The sequence below is a fragment of the Rhinatrema bivittatum genome, chromosome 2, assembly GCF_901001135.1.
Source record: "Rhinatrema bivittatum chromosome 2, aRhiBiv1.1, whole genome shotgun sequence".
In the NCBI taxonomy this organism is placed as follows: Eukaryota; Metazoa; Chordata; class Amphibia; order Gymnophiona; family Rhinatrematidae; genus Rhinatrema; species Rhinatrema bivittatum.
Window position 1 is genome coordinate 816,213,414 of NC_042616.1, and position 25,500 is coordinate 816,238,913.

Below are 25,500 nucleotides of genomic sequence, written 5' to 3' on the forward strand. Positions count from 1 at the left end.
GTCTACCAGGTAAAGCTCAATCTTAAAATCTCTCCTGGCTCCTTTGTTTTAACGGGGCGGGAGGAGGAAGCTGGGCTCTGCTGGCTATCAATCACCCAACCTGGAGGGTTGGTGCTGGTCAGGGGCCCTTCTTGCCCGGAAGAAGGACCGCTAGGCCTGTTCCCCCAGGAACAATCTCTCTCAGTCCTCCCACAGCTGCACAAGCTTGAATGTCAAACATCTGCTGGAGGCAGAGAATACTGGAGATCTGCACCGAATCCTATAAAAGGGTGATTTCAGCAATCTACTTCTTCTCTGTCTCCATCTGCTGGTAAGGGAGCAAAGCGCGTGTATCTGGCGGGACAAAAAAGAAAAGAGGAGTGCTGGAAGAGGATAGCGAACCAGAGAATGGGAGATGGGGTTCTGGGAAGGGAGAGCTGCAGACCTGAAACTGGGAAGAGAAAGTGCTGGAAACGTAGTACATAGGAAGGAGAGATACTAACGTAATAGAGAGAGACACACACAGAAGAGAGAAGGGAGATTTAAGGGGAGAAAGGGCTGAAGGCAAAAGACAGAGAAGAGAAAACAAATGGAAAGGAGAACCGGGAACAGAAAGATGGAGGAAGCTGACCCAAGAAAGAGAAAAGGGGATTCAATGGAAAACATGCACAATGCAGAGAGAATGAATTATACGTGCTCAGTTTAGTTACTGAGAGATCTGAAGTTTTGTACTAAATTGTTATAGTTGCTGTGGAAAAGAAACAATTTGTGAGTGAGCCAAGAAGAAGCGAGCTAAGGCCACTGGAAAAAACCTGGAATTCATAAACGAGCACCCCTTCGTTCAAATACTAAACGCACAGATATGGGGTGTTTGGAGGGGGAGGGGGGCGGGGAACAGGCCAATTTAAACCCCAAAACCAAAAGCACTTTATGCAAAACTCATCGCCCGCGCTATGAGCTGCAGTGTGGTGCAGAGAAAAAGAGATGCAGCTTTATTGATTCACACGTATAGGTTTCTTAATCACCTTCCTAGCAGGGGCTGGAGGCTGAAATTTCGAATGAAAAAGTCCCACAACAATGAAGCCGAAAAGCTTTGTAAATGTCACTGGCAGCGGAGACCTCGTCGGGAGCTGTGGAGGCCACCCGACCTGTACAGGAGCTTTGCCGCTCTGGGCCAGATGTTTGAACAAGCATGCACCGGGGATGTTACTGCCTCTGGGCAAAGTGGGTGCTGTCACGCTCTGTGTCGTCCCAGCCTGCCTGGGAGAAGCCCCCCAGTTTCCTGCGACCGCTCCGAGTAGATTCGGTAACGATAATTAGAAAGTTCCGGAGCACACTGAGAAACCTTTCCGTCTTGCATGTTACGCTACAGAAATAAAGTCGTTTTCCCAAATTGCTCGCCTCTGTGTGATTTATTTTCGTGAGGAAGAGAGAGATCCCGAGTATCGGTGCATGGAGGAGGTCCTCAGGGATGGGGAGGGAGGGAGGAAGGGAGAATGACCAGGGATGGGGTAAGGAGAAGGTGAAAGGAGAAGAGATGGCAGGGGGGGTGAGAAGTGTGAAAAGAAAAGGTGACTGGGCGGAGGAGAGGAATAGAGGACAGGGGATGGGGCACATGGAAGAGAAAAGGAAGATCGGGAATCTGAGATAGGGAAGGGGGGGAGGGAGTAGGAGAGGTTGGAGGGTGGGAATCAGGGAAGAGGAAGGGAGTCAGGATGTGAGGAATGGAATCTGAGATGAAGGGAGAGAGGATCTGAATAACGGTGGGGAGGGGGAAGAGGCAGGTGTCCTTACCAGGCCCCGATTCTATCCCCCCCTCCCTCGCTAACCTCCCACTCAGTGCGGTATCTACATAGACTCACCCGGCACCCATCCCTTCTCCCACCCACAAACACTGTGTCCCTCCCCGGGATCCTCTCCTCCCTAACGCCCTCATCCGATTCCCCATTTCAACCACCAGCCACCGTCTTCATCCTCCACTGACTCCCCCCCTACTCAGCCTCTCCTCCCCTCTGCGAAATGATCCCTCTTCCGTCTGTCAGGCTCCCCCGAATGACAGGAGGGGAGGGGCCGGCTTTTAGGGCGGCAAAGTAGCTCTTCTTTGCTTTCCGGGCTCATCCCTCCCTCCCTCCCCTCCCGTTCCTTGCAGCCGCCCAGGAGAGAGAGGGCTGACTCTCTGCTGAGTGTGACATTCAGCGGGGCCGAAGGTCAAGCACATCCTCAGCCAGTCTGCTGCCCTACGCACACAGGCCTCGTGTGTGACCGCTGACCGATGCAGCAGACCTGCCCTCACGGAGCCACCGGTTCAGCTTCTCTAACGGGTTCTGGGAGAGGAGTGGGTGAATTCAGAGCTCTGGGGCCGGGCTTTTATTTTCGGCAACTTTTTTTTTTCCCCAGACAAATCTACAGACAGCCCCCCCCAAGTTTTGCAACACTTGACACCAGGGGGGGGCAGCCCGCCAAGATTCCCCCGTTTACTCTCAGCCCGGGACGGCTACGCGTACTTTCTACTTTTCTCAGCCACAAGATCTGAACCATGAGCTTAGGACGGTCCCTTCTGGGGCCTTTTGGCTGAGATCGAGAACCTGCAGAAGATGGGGCGTGGGGGGTTTAACAACCGGCCGGCCCACCCTGCCGGAGACAGAAAACTCTTTGCACCCCGATCAAACCAGGAGGATGAGCCTCCAGGCTGGAGAGCATGCTATGCGGAGGCAGCCACAGGAAGAAGGGCTTTTCTGCGTGTAATTAGTAAGGTGTTTATTCAGTGACTCAGGAGTATGTCCTCAGAGTCAATATTTTAACGTGTGAGTAACGAGGGAGAAGTTACTGGTGACGCGGATCTCTCCCTGGGCAATATTAACCCTCTTTGACGCTGCGGCTTTGTCTGTGTACGATATGGGGGCCAGACTGGATCGGCCACCATGCCTTCACGATCTGTCCATGTGTATATAAATTAGTGGAGTTAAATAATAAGGCTAGAAACCTAGGGGTTATTATAAACACCAAAATCAGCCTTAAACAACACATATCAGTAAAAGTAAGAGAAGGCTGTGCCAAACTAATGGTCCTTAGAAGACTAAAACCATTATTAACACAGGAACACTTTCGCACAGTACTACAAGCACTAATATTTGCCAGCACAGACTACTGCAACACACTCTTCCTAGGATTACCTTATACCACAATCAGGCCACTGCAAATACTACAAAACTCAGCAGCCAGAATACTAACTGGAAAAGGCAGAAGAGATCACATCACCCAAACACTTGCGGATTTACACTGGCTCCCAATAGAACAGATACAAAACACTTTGCACAATTCATAAATTAATTAATGACGAAAACGCCGACTGGCTAAACACTGCTTTACGATTACACGTCCCATAAAGAAATCTCAGGTCAGCCAATAAAGCACTACTAACCATTCCCTCAGTCAAAACGGCAAAGTTGACCCATGTTAGAGAGAGAGCACTATCTTTGGCAGGACCATTATTATGGAACACATTACCACTTGAACTGAGATTACTGAAAGAATTAAAACTTTTCAAAAAAGGCCTAAAAACATGGCTTTTCAAAAAAGCATTTCACAAGGAGAGCCATGACTAACAAATTCATACAGCTGAAAGTCACCAAAAAAGGAAAATTGACAATTTTATTTTATTATCCATAATTAAATATTAAATTAAAACAGTATACACTTATATGATTATCCCAAAATCATATAAATAATATCTCCAACCAACTTCTCATTTAGAGTATATTATTGAACTATGTAACCGTAAAATATTGGCACACCATAGATAAATTAAAAACCTAACCAAACCTATTTCGTGCCAAAATGTGAACTGTTGTGATGGTGTAATCTAAACGATGGTATAGAAAAATTTTTAAATAAATATATATATATATATATATTTATTTATATTTATGGATTTGGAACGTGGATCCCAGAGAAACGACGCCCTACTGAGAAGGAAGAGATGTTTAAGAAATACTGCAGACTGTGTAAGAATCCACAGACTGAAACAGAATGCATGAAGAAGAGAAGATTCTGGGGGTGAGGAAACCCCTTCTTTAATAATACTGATCTTTTTTTTTTTTTCGTTCAAATCTGCTTATTGATTTATAATAACAAGGTAAATCGAAAATAGGTACATCATGTCGCAATACTGATCTTAACCTTCGATGGCGAGAGGCGGGAGCATTGAGACCAGGTGTGGATTTCAGGAGTCATTGTTGACTCTGGTTTGGTAATGATGCCCAAGATCTATTATGTTTGCTGGCTCGCAGACTGCACCTCCACAAGCTGGCTCATTTACCCCAAATTTCCGGGTAGGGGAGACACTGCTGACACGATTCATTGTGGCCAGACACTGCCACTCTGAGTTTCCTCCAGTGCACAGGACTTAGCCCTTCTAAAAGGGCCCATGGCGGGAAACCTCCACCGGTGCCTACTGATGAGGTCAGGCCCTTTGCCCTATAAAGGGCCTCTCCCGGTGCTCACACTTCACCTTAGCAATGGGTTGACTACACCTAGATAGTGTGAGTTGCTGCATTGCAGTCCGTGTCTTCAGCCTTGCCTTGCCTTCAAGCTCAGCCTCGTCCAGCCTTCCGTGTCTTCAGCCTTGGCCTGCCTTTATCCTCAACCTCGTCCAGCCTTCCATGTCTTCAGCATTGCCTTGCCTTCATCCTCAGCCTCGTCCAGCTTTCCGTGTCTTCAGCCTTGCCTTGCCTTCATCCTCAGCCTCGTCCAGCCTTCCGTGTCTTCAGCCTTGCCTTGCCTTCATGCTCAGCCTCGTCCAGCCTTCCGTGTCTTCAGCCTTGGTCTGCCTTTATCCTCAGCCTCGTCCAGCCTTCCGTGTCTTCAGCCTTGGCCTGCCTTTATCCTCAGCCTCGTCCAGCCTTCCGTGTCTTCAGCCTTGGCCTGCCTTTATCCTCAGCCTCGTCCAGCCTTCCGTGTCTTCAGCCTTGCCTTGCCTTCATGCTCAGCCTCGTCCAGCTTTCCATGTCTTCAGCCTTGGCCTGCCTTTATCCTCAACCTTGTCCAGCCTTCCGTGTCTTCAGCCTTGCCTTGCCTTCATGCTCAGCCTCGTCCAGCCTTCCGTGTCTTCAGCCTTGGTCTGCCTTTATCCTCAGCCTCGTCCAGCCTTCCGTGTCTTCAGCCTTGGCCTGCCTTTATCCTCAGCCTCGTCCAGCCTTCCGTGTCTTCAGCCTTGGCCTGCCTTTATCCTCAGCCTCGTCCAGCCTTCCGTGTCTTCAGCCTTGCCTTGCCTTCATGCTCAGCCTCGTCCAGCTTTCCATGTCTTCAGCCTTGGCCTGCCTTTATCCTCAACCTTGTCCAGCCTTCCGTGTCTTCAGCCTTGCCTTGCCTTTATCCTCAGCCTCGTCCAGCCTTCCGTGTCTTCAGCCTTGCCTTGCCTTTATCCTCAGCCTCGTCCAGCTTTCCATGTCTTCAGCCTTGCCTTGCCTTCATGCTCAGCCTCGTCCAGCCTTCCGTGTCTTCAGCCTTGCCTTGCCTTCATGTTCAGCCTCATCCAGCCTTCCGTGTCTTCAGCCTTGCCTTGCCTTCATGTTCAGCCTCATCCAGCCTTCCGTGTCTTCAGCCTTGCCTTGCCTTCATCCTCAGCCTCGCCCAGCCTTCCGTGTCTTCAGCCTTGCCTTGCCTTCATCCTCAGCCTCGCCCAGCCTTCCGTGTCTTCAGCCTTGCCTTGCCTTCATCCTCAGCCTCGCCCAGCCTTCCGTGTCTTCAGCCTTGCCTTGCCTTCATCCTCAGCCTCGTCCAGCCTTTCGTGTCTTCAGCCTTGGCCTGCCTTTATCCTCAGCCTCGTCCAGCCTTCCGTGTCTTCAGCCTTGCCTTGCCTTCGTGCTCAGCCTCGTCCAGCCTTCCGTGTCTTCAGCCTTGCCTTGCCTTCATGCTCAGCCTCGTCCAGCCTTCTGTGTCTTCAGCCTTACCTTGCCTTCGTCCTCAGCCTCGTCCAGCCTTCCGTGTCTTCAGCCTTGCCTTGCCTTCGTCCTCAGCCTCGTCCAGCCTTCCGTGTCTTCAGCCTTGCCTTGCCTTCGTCCTCAGCCTCGTCCAGCCTTCCGTGTCTTCAGCCTTGCCTTGCCTTCGTCCTCAGCCTCGTCCAGCCTTCCGTGTCTTCAGCCTTGCCTTGCCTTCGTCCTCAGCCTCGTCCAGCCTTCCGTGGCTTCAGCCTTGCCTTGCCTTCATGCTCAGCCTCGTCCAGCCTTCCGTGGCTTCAGCCTTGCCTTGCCTACATCCTCAGCCTCGTCCAGCCTTCCGTGTCTTCAGCCTTGCCTTGCCTTCATGCTCAGCCTCATCCAGCCTTCCGTGTCTTCAGCCTTGCTTTGCCTTTGTCTTCAGCCTCATCCAGCCGTCCGTGTCTTCAGCCTTGCTTTTTTTTTTTTTTTGATTTAACATTTTTATTGGTAGTAAACATGGAATATACACAATAATACAAATGCAAGAAAAACCATTAACCACCACTTTTACATATGTAAGCCCCCCTGTCCTCCCCCCCAGCCGCCCAGCACCTGTAATCCACTATTTATATTGAAAGTCAATGTCGGTCTCTGTCGAAGAAGTGTCCATCTTCCATCTCATACATGTCAACTATAACCTGTGTATCGCATGTCCTAATACTGTCCTCTCTTATACCCTAAAGTAATCTCACCCTATTGTGTATTTTGTGAAACAACAATTTATTAAAGAATAATTTGTTAAAAAATAATTTATTGCGGAATGGGGTAAGTTTCATATATTTTATGCATGTCTCCACGGCCTTGCTTCAATTTTTGTATTATAATCATCAACTTACCACCCTCCCACTCGATTTTTTATTCAACTTTTTTTTGAGATTTAAAAAAATGATTGTGTGAATCAATCTATCCTCTTAACCCATGTCCCAAAATCCGCCTAAAAAATGTCTCCATCAGAATTAGAAAATTTTCATTTCAATTTCCTCTGTTGTTCCTTGCTTTCTTTTGTATTTATTTTATTGTGAAAATCAAACTATAATGTTTTCCACTCTTTTTCAGTTCTATATTGATGTTTTCACTCCTTTCGGGTAATGTTTTTTCTTTATCCGTAATCACATTATTCAACCCGAATGCTTCTTTTTTATTAAGCTTTATTTCTTCATCAATTCGTTGGAAATAATTGAGTATTCACTTAGTCTGAAGACATAAATCATATATCATTCTCTGATAAACTTTTAGGTGTGTATGCGGATCTGATATCACATGAACTTGACAGAGTAAAATCTCTCCTTTCAAATAACAAACGCCAATCAAATATTGCAAATCGCAAAAACTTGTCTCTCGTATGCTCCCAACACAGCCATGTTTCGAAAAGTCCTCCTTTTCTTCGTCAGGGGAGTACGCGTTTATCCTTCATTCCTCGCTCTCAGGTTACCAAACTCTGAATGATGGCGTTCTACCGGCTCGCTTCCGAGTCTTTCTTTTTGAATTGGTCAGCAGATCGTCTGTCAGCCAATGGAAAATTGTGCGTCTTACGTCTTTCTTCCAATCGAAATTGGCTTAAAATTTGCCTCAGTTCACAGAAGGCTTAAAATAGAGTCGCCCACTCTATCTCCTCATTCAACCCACCCGGAACTACTGTATTGAGCTTGAAGATCCAATGCTGTTCACTATAATTTAAACTTTTTTTCTGGTCTCGACTTAGTGCTCACTAATGGAGATAATGTCTCTGATGTCCAGGTGGGCGCCCACCTCAGCACCAGTTATCATCAAACAGTATGGTTTAATATCACAAAAAGGATATGGAAAAGAAGCACAAAGACCCGAGTTTTGCAGTTCAAAAACACAGACTTTGATGAAATGGGGAAGTACCTGGAGGAAGAACTAAAAGGCTGGGAGAACGAGAGAGATGTGGATCAACAGTGGACCAATCTAAAAGGAGCAGTTACCAAGGCAACTAATCTATATGTTAGAAAAATAAAGAAAAGCAAAAGAAAAATGAAACCTATCTGGTTCTCAAAGGAGGTGGCTGACAAAATAAAGGCTAAAAGAACAACGTTCAAGAAATATAAAAGATCCCAAAGGGAGGAGCACAAGGAAGAATATCTGGTAGAACTGAGGGAGACGAAGAAAGTAATCAAGATAGCAAAAAGTCAAGCAGAAGAAAGGATTGCCAAAGAGGTAAAGAGAGGTGACAAAACATTTTTCAGATACATCAGTGAAAGGAGAAAAGTCCAAAGTGGTATAATGAAATTGAAAGATGAAAAGAATCAATGTGTGGAGAGAGACGAAGAAATGGCAGAAATATTAAACAAATACTTCAGTTCGGTGTTCACTAAAGAGGACCCTGGAGAAGGACCGTCGCTAGTTAACAAGAAACTGGAGGGGAATGGAGTAGATGTAACTTCATTTACAGTAGAGAATGTATGGGAAGAGCTGGGGAAACTGAAAGTGGACAAAGCCATGGGGCCTGATGAGGTTCATCCCAGGATACTGAGGGAGCTCAGAGATGTGCTGGCGGGTCCACTGTGTGACCTGTTCAATAAATCCTTAGAAACGGGAGTGGTGCCGAGTGACTGGAGAAGAGCGGTGGTGGTCCCGCTTCACAAGAGTGGGAACAGAGAAGAGGCTGGTAACTACAGACCAGTCAGCCTCACCTCGGTGGTGGGAAAAGTAATGGAATCGCTGTTAAAAGAGAGAATAGTGAACTATCTACAGTCGCAAGAATTGCTGGACCAGAGGCAGCATGGATTCACCAGGAGAAGATCCTGTCAGACAAATCTGATTGACTTTTTTGACTGGGTAACTAAAGAATTGGATCAAGGAAGAGCGCTCAATGTCATCTACTTGGATTTCAGCAAGGCTTTTGATATGGTCCCGCACAGGAGACTGGTGAATAAAATAAGAAGCTTAGGAGTGAGTGCCGAGGTGGTGACCTGGATTGCAAACTGGTTGACAGACAGAAAACAATGTGTGATGGTAAATGAAACTTTCTCTGAAGAGAGAGTGGTGTTGAGCGGAGTGCCGCAGGGATCGGTGTTGGGGCCAGTTCTGTTCAATATCTTTGTGAGCGACATTGCGGACGGGATAGAAGGTAAGGTTTGTCTTTTTGCGGATGACACTAAGATCTGCAACAGAGTGGACACGCCGGAAGGAGTGGAGAGAGTGAGACGGGATTTAAGGAAGCTGGAAGAATGGTCGAAGATATGGCAGCTGAGATTCAATGCCAAGAAGTGCAGAGTCATGCACATGGGGTGTGGAAATCCGAAAGAACTGTATTCAATGGGGGGAGTAGGGCTGATGTGTACGGAGCAGGAGAGAGACCTCGGGGTGATTGTCTCTAATGATCTGATGTCGGCAAAACAATGTGACAAGGCAATAGCTAAAGCCAGAAGAATGCTGGGCTGCATAGAGAGAGGAATATCGAGTAAGAAAAGGGAAGTGATAATCCCCTTGTATAGGTCCTTGGTGAGGCCTCACCTGGAGCACTGTGTTCAGTTCTGGAGACCGTATCTCCGAAGGGACAGAGACAGGATGGAGGCGGTCCAGAGAAGGGCAACCAAAAAGGTGGAAGGTCTTCATAGAATGACTTATGAGGAGAGATTGAAGAATCTAAATATGTACACCCTGGAGGAAAGGAGGAGCAGGGGTGATATGATTCAGACTTTCAGATACTTGAAAGGTTTTAATGATCCAAAGACAATGACAAACCTTTTCCGTTGCAAAAAAATCAGCAGAACCAGGGGTCACGATTTAAAACTCCAGGGAGGAAGATTCCGAACCAACGTCAGGAAGTATTTCTTCACGGAGAGGGTGGTGGATGCCTGGAATGCCCTTCCGGAGGAAGTGGTGAAGACCATAACTGTGAAGGATTTCAAAGGGGCGTGGGATAAACACTGTGGATCCGTAAAGTCTAGAGGACGTGAATGAAGAGAAGAGGCAAGGGGTGGCTTGCTTGCAGGAATGACGGCTAGTACCTGGAGATTAATATCCTTATTCAATAAACATACACACGGTTAATGCGTCTCCAATATTGCTCTAAGCTTCAACGGCAAGAGGAAATGTGGAAAAAAGGATTTGCATGCACAAAAAAGCAGGGGAGTAGCTTGCTTGTTACGGCGGTTACTACTCCAAATCAAATAAGCCTGATACTTCACTTTCAATGCACAACCAGCATAGCTCTCTCCTTCAACGGCAGGGAAAATGAAGAAAAGATGATTTATTTATTTATCTATTTATTTATTTATTTAACATTTTTATATACCGCAGTTCATGTAGCAAAGTTACATATCACTTCGGTTTACATTAGAACATTAAACAAGCATGTGAGAATGCGATTACATTGAACAAGGGAGATAAACTTGGATCAAAAACAGGACTGGGGAAATAAAGTACTAATGAATAAATAAATGTAATAAAATTCTTTAGTAGGAAGACTAACCTGGAAGAGGTCTAGGTGCGTACTGGGATAAATAAAATTACTGTACATGGAGCATATATTGGATTGGTTGAAAGTAGAGTTGGAAAGCTAAACTGATATATAAACTGAGGGAATCTGATAGAATAGCTTGTAGGATAGTAAGGTGAGGTAGAGGGAATTATTGGTCTCAGCATCAACCAACATGGAATGAATTACATAGTCTGGGTAAACAAATAAGCAGGGGAGTAGCTGGCTTGTTACGGCGGTTACTACCCCAAATCAAATAAGCCTGATACTTCACTTTCAATGCACATCCAGCATAGCTCTCTCCTTCAGTGGCAGGGAAAATGAAGAAAAGATGATTTATATTCAGCATCAACCAAGAAGGAATGAATTACATAATCTGGGTAAACAAATAAGCATGGGTATAGCTTGCTTGTTACGGTGGCTACCACCCCGAATCAATTAAGCCTGATACTTGACTTGGAATAAGTATCCAGCGCAGCTCACTGCTTCAGCAACAGAGGGAATTAAGTAAAGAGGATTTATATTCAGACAACCAACAATGGCTGAATTGCACATGCAGGGTAAACAAACGGGAGTAGCTTGCTTATTATGGCGGTTACTACCCCAAACCAATTAGCTAGATACTTCACTTAGATGTGGCGCCAGCACTGCTGTCTGCATCGATGGTGGGGATGGAAGGGAATGGGAACCAAAAAGTTACCAATAAGGGCCCTGACTTCAGCAGTCAGAGTAACAGATTATGAAAACAAATAGGTGTGAAAGCTTGCTGGGCAGACTGGATGGGTTGTTTGGTCTTCTTCTGCCGTCACTTCTATGTGTCTATGTAATTCTAACATGCTGGTCCAGATGGGCCAACATAGAACACTCACTCCCCGAGCTTCAAACGTTTTTTTACAAACCCCGAAAGTCTCTGAGAACACTTTGTTATGGGAAGTACAATATAAATTTATATGGCAACTCTACATTCCACAGGCCCAGGCGGTCAAATGGAAACGCTGCTCATCTCCAGTATGTGAGAAGTGCACCTACACTGTTTCTGGATATGCCCACATGTACATCCCTTTTGGCAGTCCGTGTGCAAGAAACTTTCCACTATCGTTTCAATGACAGTCCCTCTAGATATGCACTTCTGGCTATTTGGAAGGGCCTTGGCAGGCTCCCCCATTTGGACCAAGGTAACAAACAAGCTACTGGATAAGGCCAGACTAGCAGCAAAACAATCTATTCTTGCGTGCTGGATAGGCTCACTCCCCCCATCATACACAGTATGGGAAAGGAAAATGATGACATTACTAGCAGCTACTCTATCTTCTGTTAAACAGAAAGAGAGAACGCGTTTAATCTGGCTCCCCTTCCACAATGCCCTATCGGCCGAAACGATAAGGAGCCCTCCTCAGCTTTGATTTTGCATTTATTGTGAATCTAATTCTGTTTTAAATTTAACTTTAAACTTAATTCTGGAGTTGAATTTAAGCCATTTGTAGAAGTTGCAGGGTGGAACCTAACTTGTCTGAGGAGTAGCTTCTTCACTATACCAGGGGATCATGTCAAAATTCCTCACGATTTTGTTAAGATAGGGCCCAACTTGAGGTTTTCTCACTGTAGTGCTATAGTTGGTTGGGCGAGCAGAGACCAGCTTGGATGCGATTTGCGTTGGGCTTCCAGGCTCTCACTCCTAAATACATTCTCCTTCTTACTTTTTTACGCACCCATTCATTTTTCACACTAACACTCATCATACCTCGATTTCTACATTATCCACCAAACATTTAGCCTTAAAGACAGGCATATTACTGAAATTTAGTACGGATATAGTTTTGTACCTCTTTATAAAAAACCTTTTCTGAACATGCATAGACGATACCATACAACACCTAAGAATAATATCTGGTTGTCGGGAACAGGGAAGAGGGGTGGAGAGGGAGGGATAGGCTGGGGGGATAGGGAGGGTAAAACGTTCAGTCTGGCCTAAGCCTTGGCAGGGGTTACTTCAGACTTTGTAACTGTTATTGATTCTTGTTCTATACCGTAAATGCGGAAGAGCAAATGCTTAATTGTACTTGGTTTGTTTGCAAGTTGCGGTATTCATTGAAATTGTATGTAACCTTGATCTTTTTATTCGATGTAAAATCCTCGATAAACAAAAAAAAATGCCCAAATAAATTTAAGGGACTTCATTTTAATCTGTTTATTTTATTTATTTAATATTTCTATACCGTAGTTAAGGTGGGTACCGTCACAACGGTTTACAATAAGGCACATAAAAGTAATGATACCAAAATCTGTCAGTTTACCTAGGTGCCATAAGGTTCGGTAACACAGTTTGTGATCAATGTTAATTGATAAATGTGAGAATTCATGTCCAGCTCTCTGTCTGTTTGTCAGTGATCTGCATTAGGAGTTCAGCTAATTGCTAAAGTCAGGATTAATTATTCACGTCTTGACTCTAATTGTGAAAATATTTCCTCTAAACCTTCTAATTTGAGTAACTATGTGGCTGGGGTGGGTGGATCAAGATCAAGCACCGCTCTATACTTGTCCGGGAAACAGCTCTCACACATTTCCTCAGCAAACACCGAACACTTAGATATCAATTCAACACTCTTAACTTGTTTTCCTTAGCACATAGTGTGAATGACACCAACTAATGTGGAACCGGGGGAAAAAAAATGGAAAGGAGGAGTCGAAAAGGAGAGAAGAGGTAGCGTGGGGTGAAGCAAGGAGGGAAGCGGGAGGACACGAGACCGGGAGCAGCACCACAGCACACAACGTACCTTTTTTCACAGTTTGCGGCCCTGGCTGCTTCTTTGGAGGGCTCGCCTTGGCCCCTTTCCGGGCATCGGCTTTTCCCGACATCACCTGGCTGCTCCTGGCCTCGAAATACGCGGCAAGACTGATTGAGGGTTCCAGTGACTAAAAGGAATAGAGAAACACATCAGGCGTCAGTCTAGCAACAGCAGGCCGCTCCTGTCGTGGGCCTCGGTAAACATTCTCCCAGCAAGAGCGACCTGTCCTATCCGTACAGAAAACAGGAGATGACGGCAGACAAGGGCCGGAAGCTCCTTCCAGTCTGGCAGATTTGCCTTGTGGTGTTTGCCATAGACCCAGGACTGCTCTCTGGCTTTTCCCTGCACATCTTTGCAACTAGGGATGCTCTGTGCTTATCCCAGGCTGCCTTGAACTCCGTTACTGTTTTTGCCTCTGTTTTGGGGGAGGTCACTCCATGCAGCCGCCCACTCTTTACTTGAAGAATTTTACTCTGGTGGTTACTTCCTTGGAACTCTTCTTCTAGAACTCCCTTTCCACTGAAAAAGGTTCATTTCTTGTGCATTATTTATTTTAAAAGGCTCGTAATCCGCTAATCCTCAGCGAAGTACAAACAACAAGCATGTAACAAATAATCAAACAAACAAAAAAAAAAATTTCAACAACAAAGCCATCAACATGAAAACCAAAAACACTTCAGCAGCAAAACAAATAAAAACAAGAGCGCAGCAAAATAAAACCAAGGTGAAGGGCAAACGAGCTAGGAAGGTCATTACCCAAAAGATGGGTTGCCCGAAATTGAAAGCCAATGAAAAACAAAGGACTGTCTGGTTTTCCTAAACATGAGGTAACTCTTCCAATCGCAATGAAACTGGGAGTTCATTCCACGGCAAAGGGCCAGGGACTGCAAAACATCAAGCAAGCAATGCAATGAAAGAGAGTGGTTTGAAAGCTGCGACTACCAAACGGCGCTGAGCTGCAGAACAAAGTGATCAACTGGGAATGCACTGACTCAGTTACTGATTTAATATCCTTCCAGGCTTTGTAGATGTTTAATTTACATAAGAACACAAGACTTGCCATATTGGGTCAGACCAAGGGTCCATAAAGCCCAGCATCCTGTCTCCAACAGTGGCCAATCCAGGCTACAAGTACCTGGCAGTTTCCCAAGGGGTAGAGAAATTCTAAGCTGCTGATCCCAAGAATAAGCAGTGGATTTCTGCCACTCTACCTTAATAATGGTTAATGGACTTTTCCTCCAGGAACTTGTCCAAACCCTTTTTAAACCCAGCTATACTAATAGCTTTCACCACATCCTCTGGCATTGAATTCCAGAGCTTAATAATGCATTGAGTAAAAAAATATTTTCTCCAATTTGTCTAGTAACTTCATCGTGTGTCCTCCGGACTTTGTAATATTTGAAAGAGTAAACAACTGATTAACGTTTACTCGTTCCATTTCTCTCATGATTTTAAACACCTCTATCATATCTCCCCTCAGCCATCTCTTCTCCAAGCTAAAGAGTCCTAACCTCTTTAGCCTTTCTTCATAGGGGAATCGTTCCATCCCCTTTATCATCTTGGCCACCCTTCTCTGTTCCTTTTCTAATTCTGCTATATCTTTCTTGAGATGTGGTGACCAGAACTGCACACAATACTCAGGATGAGGTCACACCATGGAGTGATACAGAGACATTATGATATTCTCTGTTTTATTCTCCATTCCTTTCCTAATAATCCCCAGCATTCTGTGTGTGTATGATATATGAACACAAGATGAGGTCACACCATGGAGTGATACAGAGGCATTATGATATTCTCTGTTTTATTCTCCATTCCTTTCCTAATAATCCCCAGCATTCTGTTTGTGTATGATATATGAACACAAGATGAGGATGCACCATGGAGTGATACAGAGCCATTATGATATTCTCTGTTTTATTCTCCATTCCTTTCCTAATAATCCCCAGCATTCTGTGTGTGTATGATATATGAACACAAGATGAGGATGCACCATGGAGTGATACAGAGGCATAATGATATTCTCTGTTTCATTCTCCATTCCTTTCCTAATAATCCCCAGCATTCTGTTTGTGTATGATATATGAACACAAGATGAGGATGCACCATGGAGTGATACAGAGGCATTATGATATTCTCTGTTTTATTCTCCATTCCTTTCCTAATAATCCCCAGCATTCTGTGTGTGTATGATATATGAACACAAGATGAGGATGCACCATGGAGTGATACAGAGGCATTATGATATTCTCTGTTTCATTCTCCAGTCCTTTCCTAATAATCCCCAGCATTCTGTTTGTGTATGATATATGAACACAAGATGAGGATGCACCATGGAGTGATACAGAGGCATTATGATATTCTCTGTTTTATTCTCCATTCCTTTCCTAATAATCCCCAGCATTCTGTTTGTGTATGATATATGAACACAAGATGAGGATGCACTATGGAGTGATACAGAGACATTATGATATTCTCTGTTTTATTCTCCATTCCTTTCCTAATAATCCCCAGCATTCTGTTTATGTATGATATATGAACACAAGATGAGGTCGCACCATGGAGTGATACAGAGACATTATGATATTCTCTGTTTTATTCTCCATTCCTTTCCTAATAATCCCTAGCATTCTGTTTGTGTATGATATATGAACACAAGATGAGGTCACACCATGGAGTGATACAGAAGCATTATGATTTTCTCTGTTTTATTCTCCATTCCTTTCCTAATAATCCCTAGCATTCTGTTTGTGTATGATATATGAACACAAGATGAGGTCACACCATGGAGTGATACAGAAGCATTATGATATTCTCTGTTTTATTCTCCATTCCTTTCCTAATAATCCCTAGCATTCTGTTTGTGTATGATATATGAACACAAGATGAGGTCGCACCATGGAGTGATACAGAGACATTATGATATTCTCTGTTTTATTCTCCATTCCTTTCCTAATAATCCCCAGCATTCTGTTTGTGTATGATATATGAACACAAGATGAGGATGCACCATGGAGTGATACAGAGGCATTATGATATTCTCTGCTTTATTCTCCATTCCTTTCCTAATAATCCCCAGCATTCTGTTTATGTATGATATATGAACACAAGATGAGGTCGCACCATGGAGTGATACAGAGACATTATGATATTCTCTGTTTTATTCTCCATTCCTTTCCTAATAATCCCCAGCATTCTGTTTGTGTATGATATATGAACACAAGATGAGGTTGCCCCATGGAGTGATACAGAGACATTATGATATTCTCTGTTTTATTCTCCATTCCTTTCCTAATAATCCCCAGCATTCTGTTTGTGTATGATATATGAACACAAGATGAGGATGCACCATGGAGTGATACAGAGGCATTATGATATTCTCTGCTTTATTCTCCATTCCTTTCCTAATAATCCCCAGCATTCTGTTTATGTATGATATATGAACACAAGATGAGGTCGCACCATGGAGTGATACAGAGACATTATGATATTCTCTGTTTTATTCTCCATTCCTTTCCTAATAATCCCCAGCATTCTGTTTGTGTATGATATATGAACACAAGATGAGGTTGCCCCATGGAGTGATACAGAGACATTATGATATTCTCTGTTTTATTCTCCATTCCTTTCCTAATAATCCCCAGCATTCTGTTTGTGTATGATATATGAATACAAGATGAGGATGCACCATGGAGTGATACAGAGGCATTATGATATTCTCTGTTTTATTCTCCATTCCTTTCCTAATAATCCCCAGCATTCTGTTTGTGTATGATATATGAACACAAGATGAGGATGCACCATGGAGTGATACAGAGGCATTATGATATTCTCTGCTTTATTCTCCATTCCTTTCCTAATAATCACTAGCACTCTATTTGCTTTCCTGGCTGCTGCTGCACACTGAGCAGAAGATTTCGACATATTTTCAATGATGACACCTAGATCCTTTTCCTGAGGGGACTCCTAATGTGGAACCTTGCATTACGTAGCCATTATTTGGGTTACTCTTTCCTACGTGCGTCACTTTGCACTTGTCCACATTAAATTTCATTTGCCATTTAATGTGTCAAATTACTGATAGCCAGTAAATGCCTTTTGCATACTGGAGTAGTATGGGTGTGGAATTGACATCCAGACAAAACGCACACAATGGCACTCTGGAGAAGTTACAGGGCGCATGCTGAATAAGCAAGGATTCCTAGAAAAAGGGAGTGGCGATAGTCAACATTTGTCAGAACTATCAACTGAAACACTGACCTAAAGTCACTCTGTCTTAATATATGCGTTAACTTTAGTTTAAAAAGGGCCGATTTCACAACTGCCTTAATTTGCAGTTTCTTGCAGAATCTAATATTGATAATACTACCAAGATTATTGACTTCAGAAACACTGGAAGAGTGATACAACCAAGTCGTACTGTAGTCATCAGTGGAGAGGGAGGCGTTCAGCTGACCCACAGCAACAAACATCCACACACTTATCACATCAATGCCAGAAGAAAGAGTAATACAGGCAGTGTCAGAAAAAGGATGCAATAACTTTACAAGTTAAAGAGCGACGAGAGCAGAGCCCTGTGCTACAGCAGACTGCAAAGATTTCCAGCTGAGAAAGGAAGCGTTCACCTTTATCTGAAAGGCCGGTTTTGACCAGAATGGTTTAAACCAATTTAAGACATTACATCGCTGGAGAAGGATGGAAAGACGGATAGTAGCAAAAGCAGATGATATGTCAAAAGAGCCTATCAGAAGCCAGAATACGGAGCATCAAAAGGTTAACGGGAGAGCCTCGGCACTGTGGGGTTTTTTTCCGAATCCATGTTGATGTGATGCAAGAAGATTGTATTATCCCAGGAAATCCTGCAACTGAAGCCATAGCACCCGCTCAAACAATTCCCTAAGACAGGGAGATCTGAAATTGTACTGCGGTTACTGAAGTCGGTAGAGTCCATGTTCGATCTCTTTAACTGTGAGAATAATTGCTTGGTTAAGAGAGGCTGCAAAGCAGCCTTGGGTTAAGTGATGTGACCGCAGTAGTGGTTAACACATTGTGGCCGATGCAATATAAAGCACGGAAAGCGGGCCCTGAAAAGTCAGCGCCCGCTTTCCTAACACACGCGTGGCGTCCGCAAGGGGGGAAGGGGCGTCGTGCAATACCCAAATTAGGGGCTCGCGCTAGCAAGGAGGCGCCGGGGTCACGACCTTAGCGCCTCCTTGCTAACGCGACCCCCGCCGCGCCTGCCGGTTATGAAGACCGACGCCGGTAAACTTGGCGTCAATTTTCATAACCGGCCGTCTGCCAGTCATGAAAACGGACGCCGAGTTTACCGGCGTCGGTCTTCGTAACTCGGCGGTCTGCCGAGTTTTTTTTGTTTTTTTTTTTACTTGAGAAAAGTACAAAAAACATTTTTTTCTGCTTTTCTGTATTTCTTTTACCTGCGCTCAGCTATTAACGCCTGCTCCAGGCAGGCGTTAATAGCTGAGCAATAAATGTGCGTCTGACAGAGCTTTTTCAATAGCAGGATCAGCTATGTGGAACAACATTCCTTCAGGCCTCCGATTAGAACCCTGTCTAACTACGTTCAGAAAAAACCTCAAGACGTGGCTATTTCACCAAGCATTCGATGACCCTCCAGACAATCACTAATCATATTTTATCTCTCATGGACATAGAGGATAGAGGTCCACTATCCTTTTGAACGAAGGACAATCACAGGTTAAAACACATGATGCTCTAACCTAAATTCCTTTTGTATTATGTTATAATTACCTCCTGCCTTACCTTTCTTCCAGCTTTAAGCTTCCCAAGTTTTTACTCCTTGTTAAATGTAACTTTGCCTTATTCTACTCTATTGGTTTTTACTTTATTTATTGCTCTTGTTATTCCCTTGTTCTATGTAAACCGATCCGATATGGTTATTACTATGAAGGTCGGTATAAAAAAGTGTTAAATAAATAAATAAATAAATGCACATTTATTTTTTTGCGTGCGGAGTGAACGAGTGCATTTGCAGGTGATGAGCGCTGTCCCATTCACTCCGCGTCAGGTGCGCGTTAAGTAGGCGCTAATCCCCCCTATTGCATTAGGGGGTGGATTAGCGCCTATTGAACCCACGTCGGGGTGCGGGTTATACAGCGCGCTCGCATCGGCCCCATTATGTGCACGACCCTTAGTGGCTTTTCTCTGCCGTGCAGCAGAAGAATCAATAACAAATCGCTGGTGCTCCAGCAGGCAGGATGTCGGCCTTATTGTCTGCTATGTGAACGCCTCCATCACATCTCTCCTGTTCTCTAGGGTTTACACATTTCATTCCTGCATCGTGGTGGCAGCCTTTCTCTGGACCGCATCCAGCCTGTCCACATCCTTTCAGAGGTTCGGTTTCCGAAACCGGACATCACGCTCCAGGTGAGATCTCACAAATCACCTTTAAAAAAAAACAAAAACATTTTTTTGTTTTTTTACCTCTCCTTATGCACCAAAGGCTCCTGCTGCCTTGTCGCACTCTTTCGACGACTTAATCACCCCCGAGGTCCGTTTCCTGCTCGGTGCACATCGCCAGCTCACTCCCGTCGCGCACTTCTCCTTTAGGTTTAAAACAGGAGAGGGGCCGGGCCGGGGGGGGGGGGGGGGGGGGGATCCCATCGGACGCTTTCCAGGCAGCGAAACAGTGATGAGGCGGTGGTGAGAGCTTAGAGGGATCTTAGCGTGGAGAGCGAGAGGCATAAGCGGCAGTGAAACCGGAGGTGGTGAGGCCTCCATTAAGGGGCGCTGGTGAGCACTCGCCTAGAGAGAGTTGCTGTCAAGCTCTGGAGGGGCCGCAGCCCTGCAAAGATACGGGACGGAGCAGGGGCAAGGCAGGACATGGCTACCACCATGTTCAGGTCTCCATCAAAAGCCCTGCGAAATCATCTTAAAGGGGCCCGAATACGCCCACCCCAGAGGAGAGGAGCGAGAAGGGCGACACGATGGGGGTCATTCCAGTCCCTCAAAGGTAGAGGTAACGGACGTCGCAGCGAAAAGACAGTTCTAGGAGAAGAGGCCATGACGCGAAGCTCCAAGGGGACCGGCCGAGGAGCAGCATCTGGAAAAGGATTCCTTCGCAGTAAGGGCGCTGGATGCACGGCGCAGCCTGCTATAAGCGCAAGGGGGGATCCCCAGGCACGGAGACGTGAGGGGGGAGGGGTCAGGCCCGCTCCGTGGGCGGTGGGAGCCCGGCCCGCCCTCACGCCTCCTCTGTTTACTCCTGCAGGGCTGGCCACGCCGGGCCACGAATGGGAACGGGAGCCGGGTGCCGACCCAATCCGAAGCCACGGGGAAGAAGGCGAGATCGCACAAGCTCGGGGGGCGTGCGCCGCAGAGGGGGGGCGCGTCCCTGGCCTCTCTCCCCCCGGCACATCTTACCAGTAGCTTTATCCGAATGAAATACGGTAAGAGAGCAGGAACCTCGGCAAGAGAGCCTCCTACCACATGTCAGCCATATCCATCCACAGAGAGAGAGAGAGACAGAGACCCCGATGCACGTTTAGTTTAGTTAATTACATTTGATTATATCGCCTGTGGTGTAATACGTCGAGGTGGCCTACCGTGTAAATATCGAAACATTCACCTACATCAATATCAACGTAGACACCATCAAAGATAAAGGCACAGCAAAGCTAAAAAGCAATCACTACCACACAGAAAACCCCCCACCACCATAAATATTTCCCCTGTAACACAGAAAAGCATTCGGTACTCTGGGCAGGAAGTCCTGTCTTATCTTCTCTTGGTACCCACCACTTTGGGCAGGCTGAGGTGGAGTGGGGCTGCAGTTAATAAGTAAATTAATATACATGCAAGATTTTTTTAAAGTGCTTGGGAAACACTCTTACGCCCAAACACACGACAGCGGACAATACCCCCCCCCCCCCCTTGGGAAACACGCCGTGGCCTCTGGGGGTTATGCCCATGGCATCGTGTGCGCTCAGAAAAAAAAAAAAAAGAGCCTCCTTCCGCTGCCCGGGCCTGGGGGGCGCTGCGGAGGCAGCACTCACAGCCCCTGGGAGAGGAGGGAGAGAGTGCCCTGGCCGCTGTGCCACGGCGCCACCCGGTGGCGGGACCTAGAGGCCGAGACTGCAGGGTTCTGGAGGGAGCCGTGGCCTGTGCCCACCCCCGCTCCCCATCCTAGGCCGAGGACCGCGATGGCAGGGGATGAAGATCAGGGGGGGAAACACCCCCCCTCCCCAGGGAACGGGGAACCAAGGCCTCGACGGGTCGGTTCCAGCAGAGCAGAAAGTGCAAAAGGAAGCGGGGAGATTTAAAAATAAAAGGGAAGCTGAACTGTGTAAGGGAGAAGCAGAAGGGGGAGGCATGGTCGGGTGCGCCGGAGCCCCTGGCGTTATTCACCGGTAACGCAAAGGGCGCGGGACCGATGAGAGGCCCGGGAGAGTCTTCAAGCCATGACGACCGCGTCTCGTCACAAGAGACGGGAAGGACGCCGAGCGCCCCCGACCTGCAGACGTCAGGGCCGACAATCCCCGCGTCCCGCACGGCTCTCCCGCAGGTCCCCTGGAAGCGCTACGGAAGGAAAGGGGGGGGGGCGTATTTATTTATACCTCCCTCCCCCCGCATAAAGCCTTCTGCGTGTCTCAGCTACTCCAGAACCCAAGCGAGGGTTGGGGCTCGTTTTACTCCTTCACGGCCTCTCCTGTCTTCCCCCCCCTGGGATTCGAAGTCACTGCAGGACTGGTTGGAAACGCAGGCCCCTGCAGGCTTAGTGTGGAGATCCTGAAACCGTCACTGGGTGCGGGGATGGCAGGACAGCCCTGGGAACTCCTGTCACTCACCTTCAGGCCCTCTCTCACTTCTTTTCCATGGTTAGGGTGCAGCCATATTTTAGTCTGTTTGGCTGAAAAGTTTTACTTCCAGCAGTTAAAAAATAATAATTTTGTGTGTAACTGCACAGAATTACATTACTGTCTGATCATTTGCCACCTGCTTTTATATTTTTTTGGTATTCTATACCAAAAGCAGCCTGAGAGCCGGGCCCAGCCTGACCCAATGAAGCCTGAGATCCGGGCCCAGCCTGAATCGATGCAGCCTGAGATTCGGGCATAGCCTGACCCGACGCAACCTGAGAGCCGGGCCCAGCCTGACCCGATGCAGCCTGAGATCCGGGCCCAGCCTGACCCGATGCAGCCAGAGAGCCAGGCCCAGCCTGACCCGATGCAGCCTGTGAGCTGGGTCCAATCAGAAACAGACCATTCTGGGATCCATGGCCCAGTCTGTCACTCATCAGCCTGGGAATTGGGCCCAGCTTGAACCACAGCAGCCTGTGAGCCAAGACCCGCGCCACCCTGATGAGCAGCCTGGGAGAAAGACCTCTCCTGTTCAGATCTGGGCCCTGGAAAGCTCTCCCTCTCCTGACCCACCATGCACAGGGCCCTGATCTGTGCCCGAGCCAACTACCCAGCAGCACCTGGCAGGGACCCCAAGCAAAATGTTTTATCTCCAACTCACCAAGGAGAAGCAGAAACTCAGCGCACACATGCGCAGCGAGGGAGGAACGGTGCCCGGCGCCCTCTGACCCCCAGTGCCAGCCCGCCCCAGCATGCACTGGAGGAGGCCAAGGAGCAGAGCAGTGCGGCACCAGGGAGCAGGCAAGGCACCCAGCCCCGGCGTTGCTAAGCAATCTCCAGAGCACCCAGCCCCGGCAACCAACATACACACACTGAGCCCAGCAACCAATACACACACACACACACACACTGAGCCCAGCAACACACACACACACACACACTGATACACATACACACACACTGAGCCCAGCAACCAATACACACACACACACACACACACACACTGATACACACACACACACACACACTGAGCCCAGCAACCAATACACACATACTGAGCTCAGCAACACACACACACACTGATACACACACACACACACACTGAGCCCAGCAACCAATACACACACACACACACACACACACTGAGCCCAGCAACCAATACACACACACACACACACACACTGATACACATACACACACACTGAGCTCAGCAACCAATACACACACACACACACACACACACTGATACACACACACACACACTGATACACATACACACACTGAGCTCAGCAACCAATACACACACACACACACACACACACACACACACGCACACACACACTGAGCCCAACAACACACACACATACTGAGCTCAGCAACACACACACACACACACACACTGATACACATACACACACACTGAGCTCAGCAACCAATACACACACACACACACACACACACACACACACACTGATACACATACACACACACTGAGCCCAGCAACACACACACACACACACACACTGATACACATACACACACACTGAGCCCAGCAACCAATACACACACACACACACACACACACACACACACGCACACACACACTGAGCCCAGCAACACACACACATACTGAGCTCAGCAACACACACACACACTGATACACATACACACACACACTGAGCCCAGCAACCAATACACACACACACACACACACACACACACTGATACACACACACGCACACACACACTGAGCCCAGCAACCAATACACACACACACACACACACACACACTGATACACACACACGCACACACACACTGAGCCCAGCAACACACACACATACTGAGCTCAGCAACACACACACACACTGATACACATACACACACACACTGAGCCCAGCAACCAATACACACACACACACACACTGAGCTCAGCAACACACACACACACACACACACTGATACACACACACACACACACTGAGCTCAGCAACACACACACACACACTGAGCTCAGCAACACACACACACACTGATACACACACACGCACACACACACTGAGCCCAGCAACCAATACACACACACACACACACTGAGCTCAGCAACACACACACACACACACACACTGATACACACACACACACACACTGAGCTCAGCAACACACACACACACACACTGAGCTCAGCAACACACACACACACTGATACACACACACGCACACACACACTGAGCCCAGCAACCAATACACACACACACACACACTGAGCCCAGCAACCAATACACACACGCACACACACACACTGATACACATACACACACACACACACACACACTGAGCCCAGCAACCAATACACACACGCACACACACACTGAGCTCAGCAACACACACACACACACACACACACTGATACACATACACACACACACACACATACTGAGCTCAGCAACACACACACACACTGATACATACACACGCACACACACACTGAGCCCAGCAACACACACGCACACACACACACTGATACACATACACACACACACACACACACACTGAGCCCAGCAACACACACACACACACACACACACTGATACACATACACACACACACACACACATACTGAGCTCAGCAACACACACACACACTGATACATACACACGCACACACACACACTGAGCCCAGCAACACACACACACACTGATACACACACACGCACACACACACTGAGCCCAGCAACACACACACACACTGAGCTCAGCAACACACACACACACTGATACACACACACGCACACACACACTGAGCCCAGCAACCAATACACACACGCACACACACACTGAGCCCAGCAACCAATACACACACGCACACACACACACTGATACACATACACACACACACACACACACACTGAGCCCAGCAACACACACACACACACACACACACACTGAGCTCGGCAACACACACACACACACTGATACACATACACACATACACTGAGCCCAGCAACCAATACACACACGCACACACACACACACACACACACACACTGATACACACACACGCACACACACACTGAGCCCAGCAACCAATACACACACGCACACACACACTGATACACACACACGCACACACACACTGAGCCCAGCAACACACACACATACTGAGCTCAGCAACACACACACACACTGATACACATACACACACACACTGAGCCCAGCAACCAATACACACACACACACACACTGATACACATACACACACACTGAGCTCAGCAACCAATACACACACACACACACACACACTGATACACATACACACACACTGAGCTCAGCAACCAATACACACACATATACACACACACACTGATACACACACACGCACACACACACTGAGCCCAGCAACACACACACATACTGAGCTCAGCAACACACACACACACTGATACACATACACACACACACTGAGCCCAGCAACCAAT

General features: G+C 46.9%; 1 protein-coding gene across 3 annotated transcripts in view; it reads right to left on the reverse strand.

Moving 5' to 3' along the window:
* The window catches only part of IQANK1 (IQ motif and ankyrin repeat containing 1), a 129,233-nt gene extending 106,375 nt beyond the window's left edge, over nt 1-22,858 (reverse strand). Inside the window, exons 1-2 of one of the 3 annotated variants that reach the window (XM_029592279.1) lie at nt 22,686-22,855; nt 13,176-13,314 (exon numbers count right to left, since the gene is read on the reverse strand). In XM_029592279.1, coding sequence (XP_029448139.1) covers nt 13,176-13,314; nt 22,686-22,778 — 232 coding nt within the window. In that variant the 5' untranslated portion in view covers nt 22,779-22,855. Of the gene's footprint in view, nt 1-13,175; nt 13,315-22,685 lie in introns of all 3 variants that reach the window. The other 2 variants (XM_029592277.1, XM_029592278.1) reach the window with 2 other exon arrangements.
* Nucleotides 22,859-25,500: the final 2,642 nt, after the last annotated feature.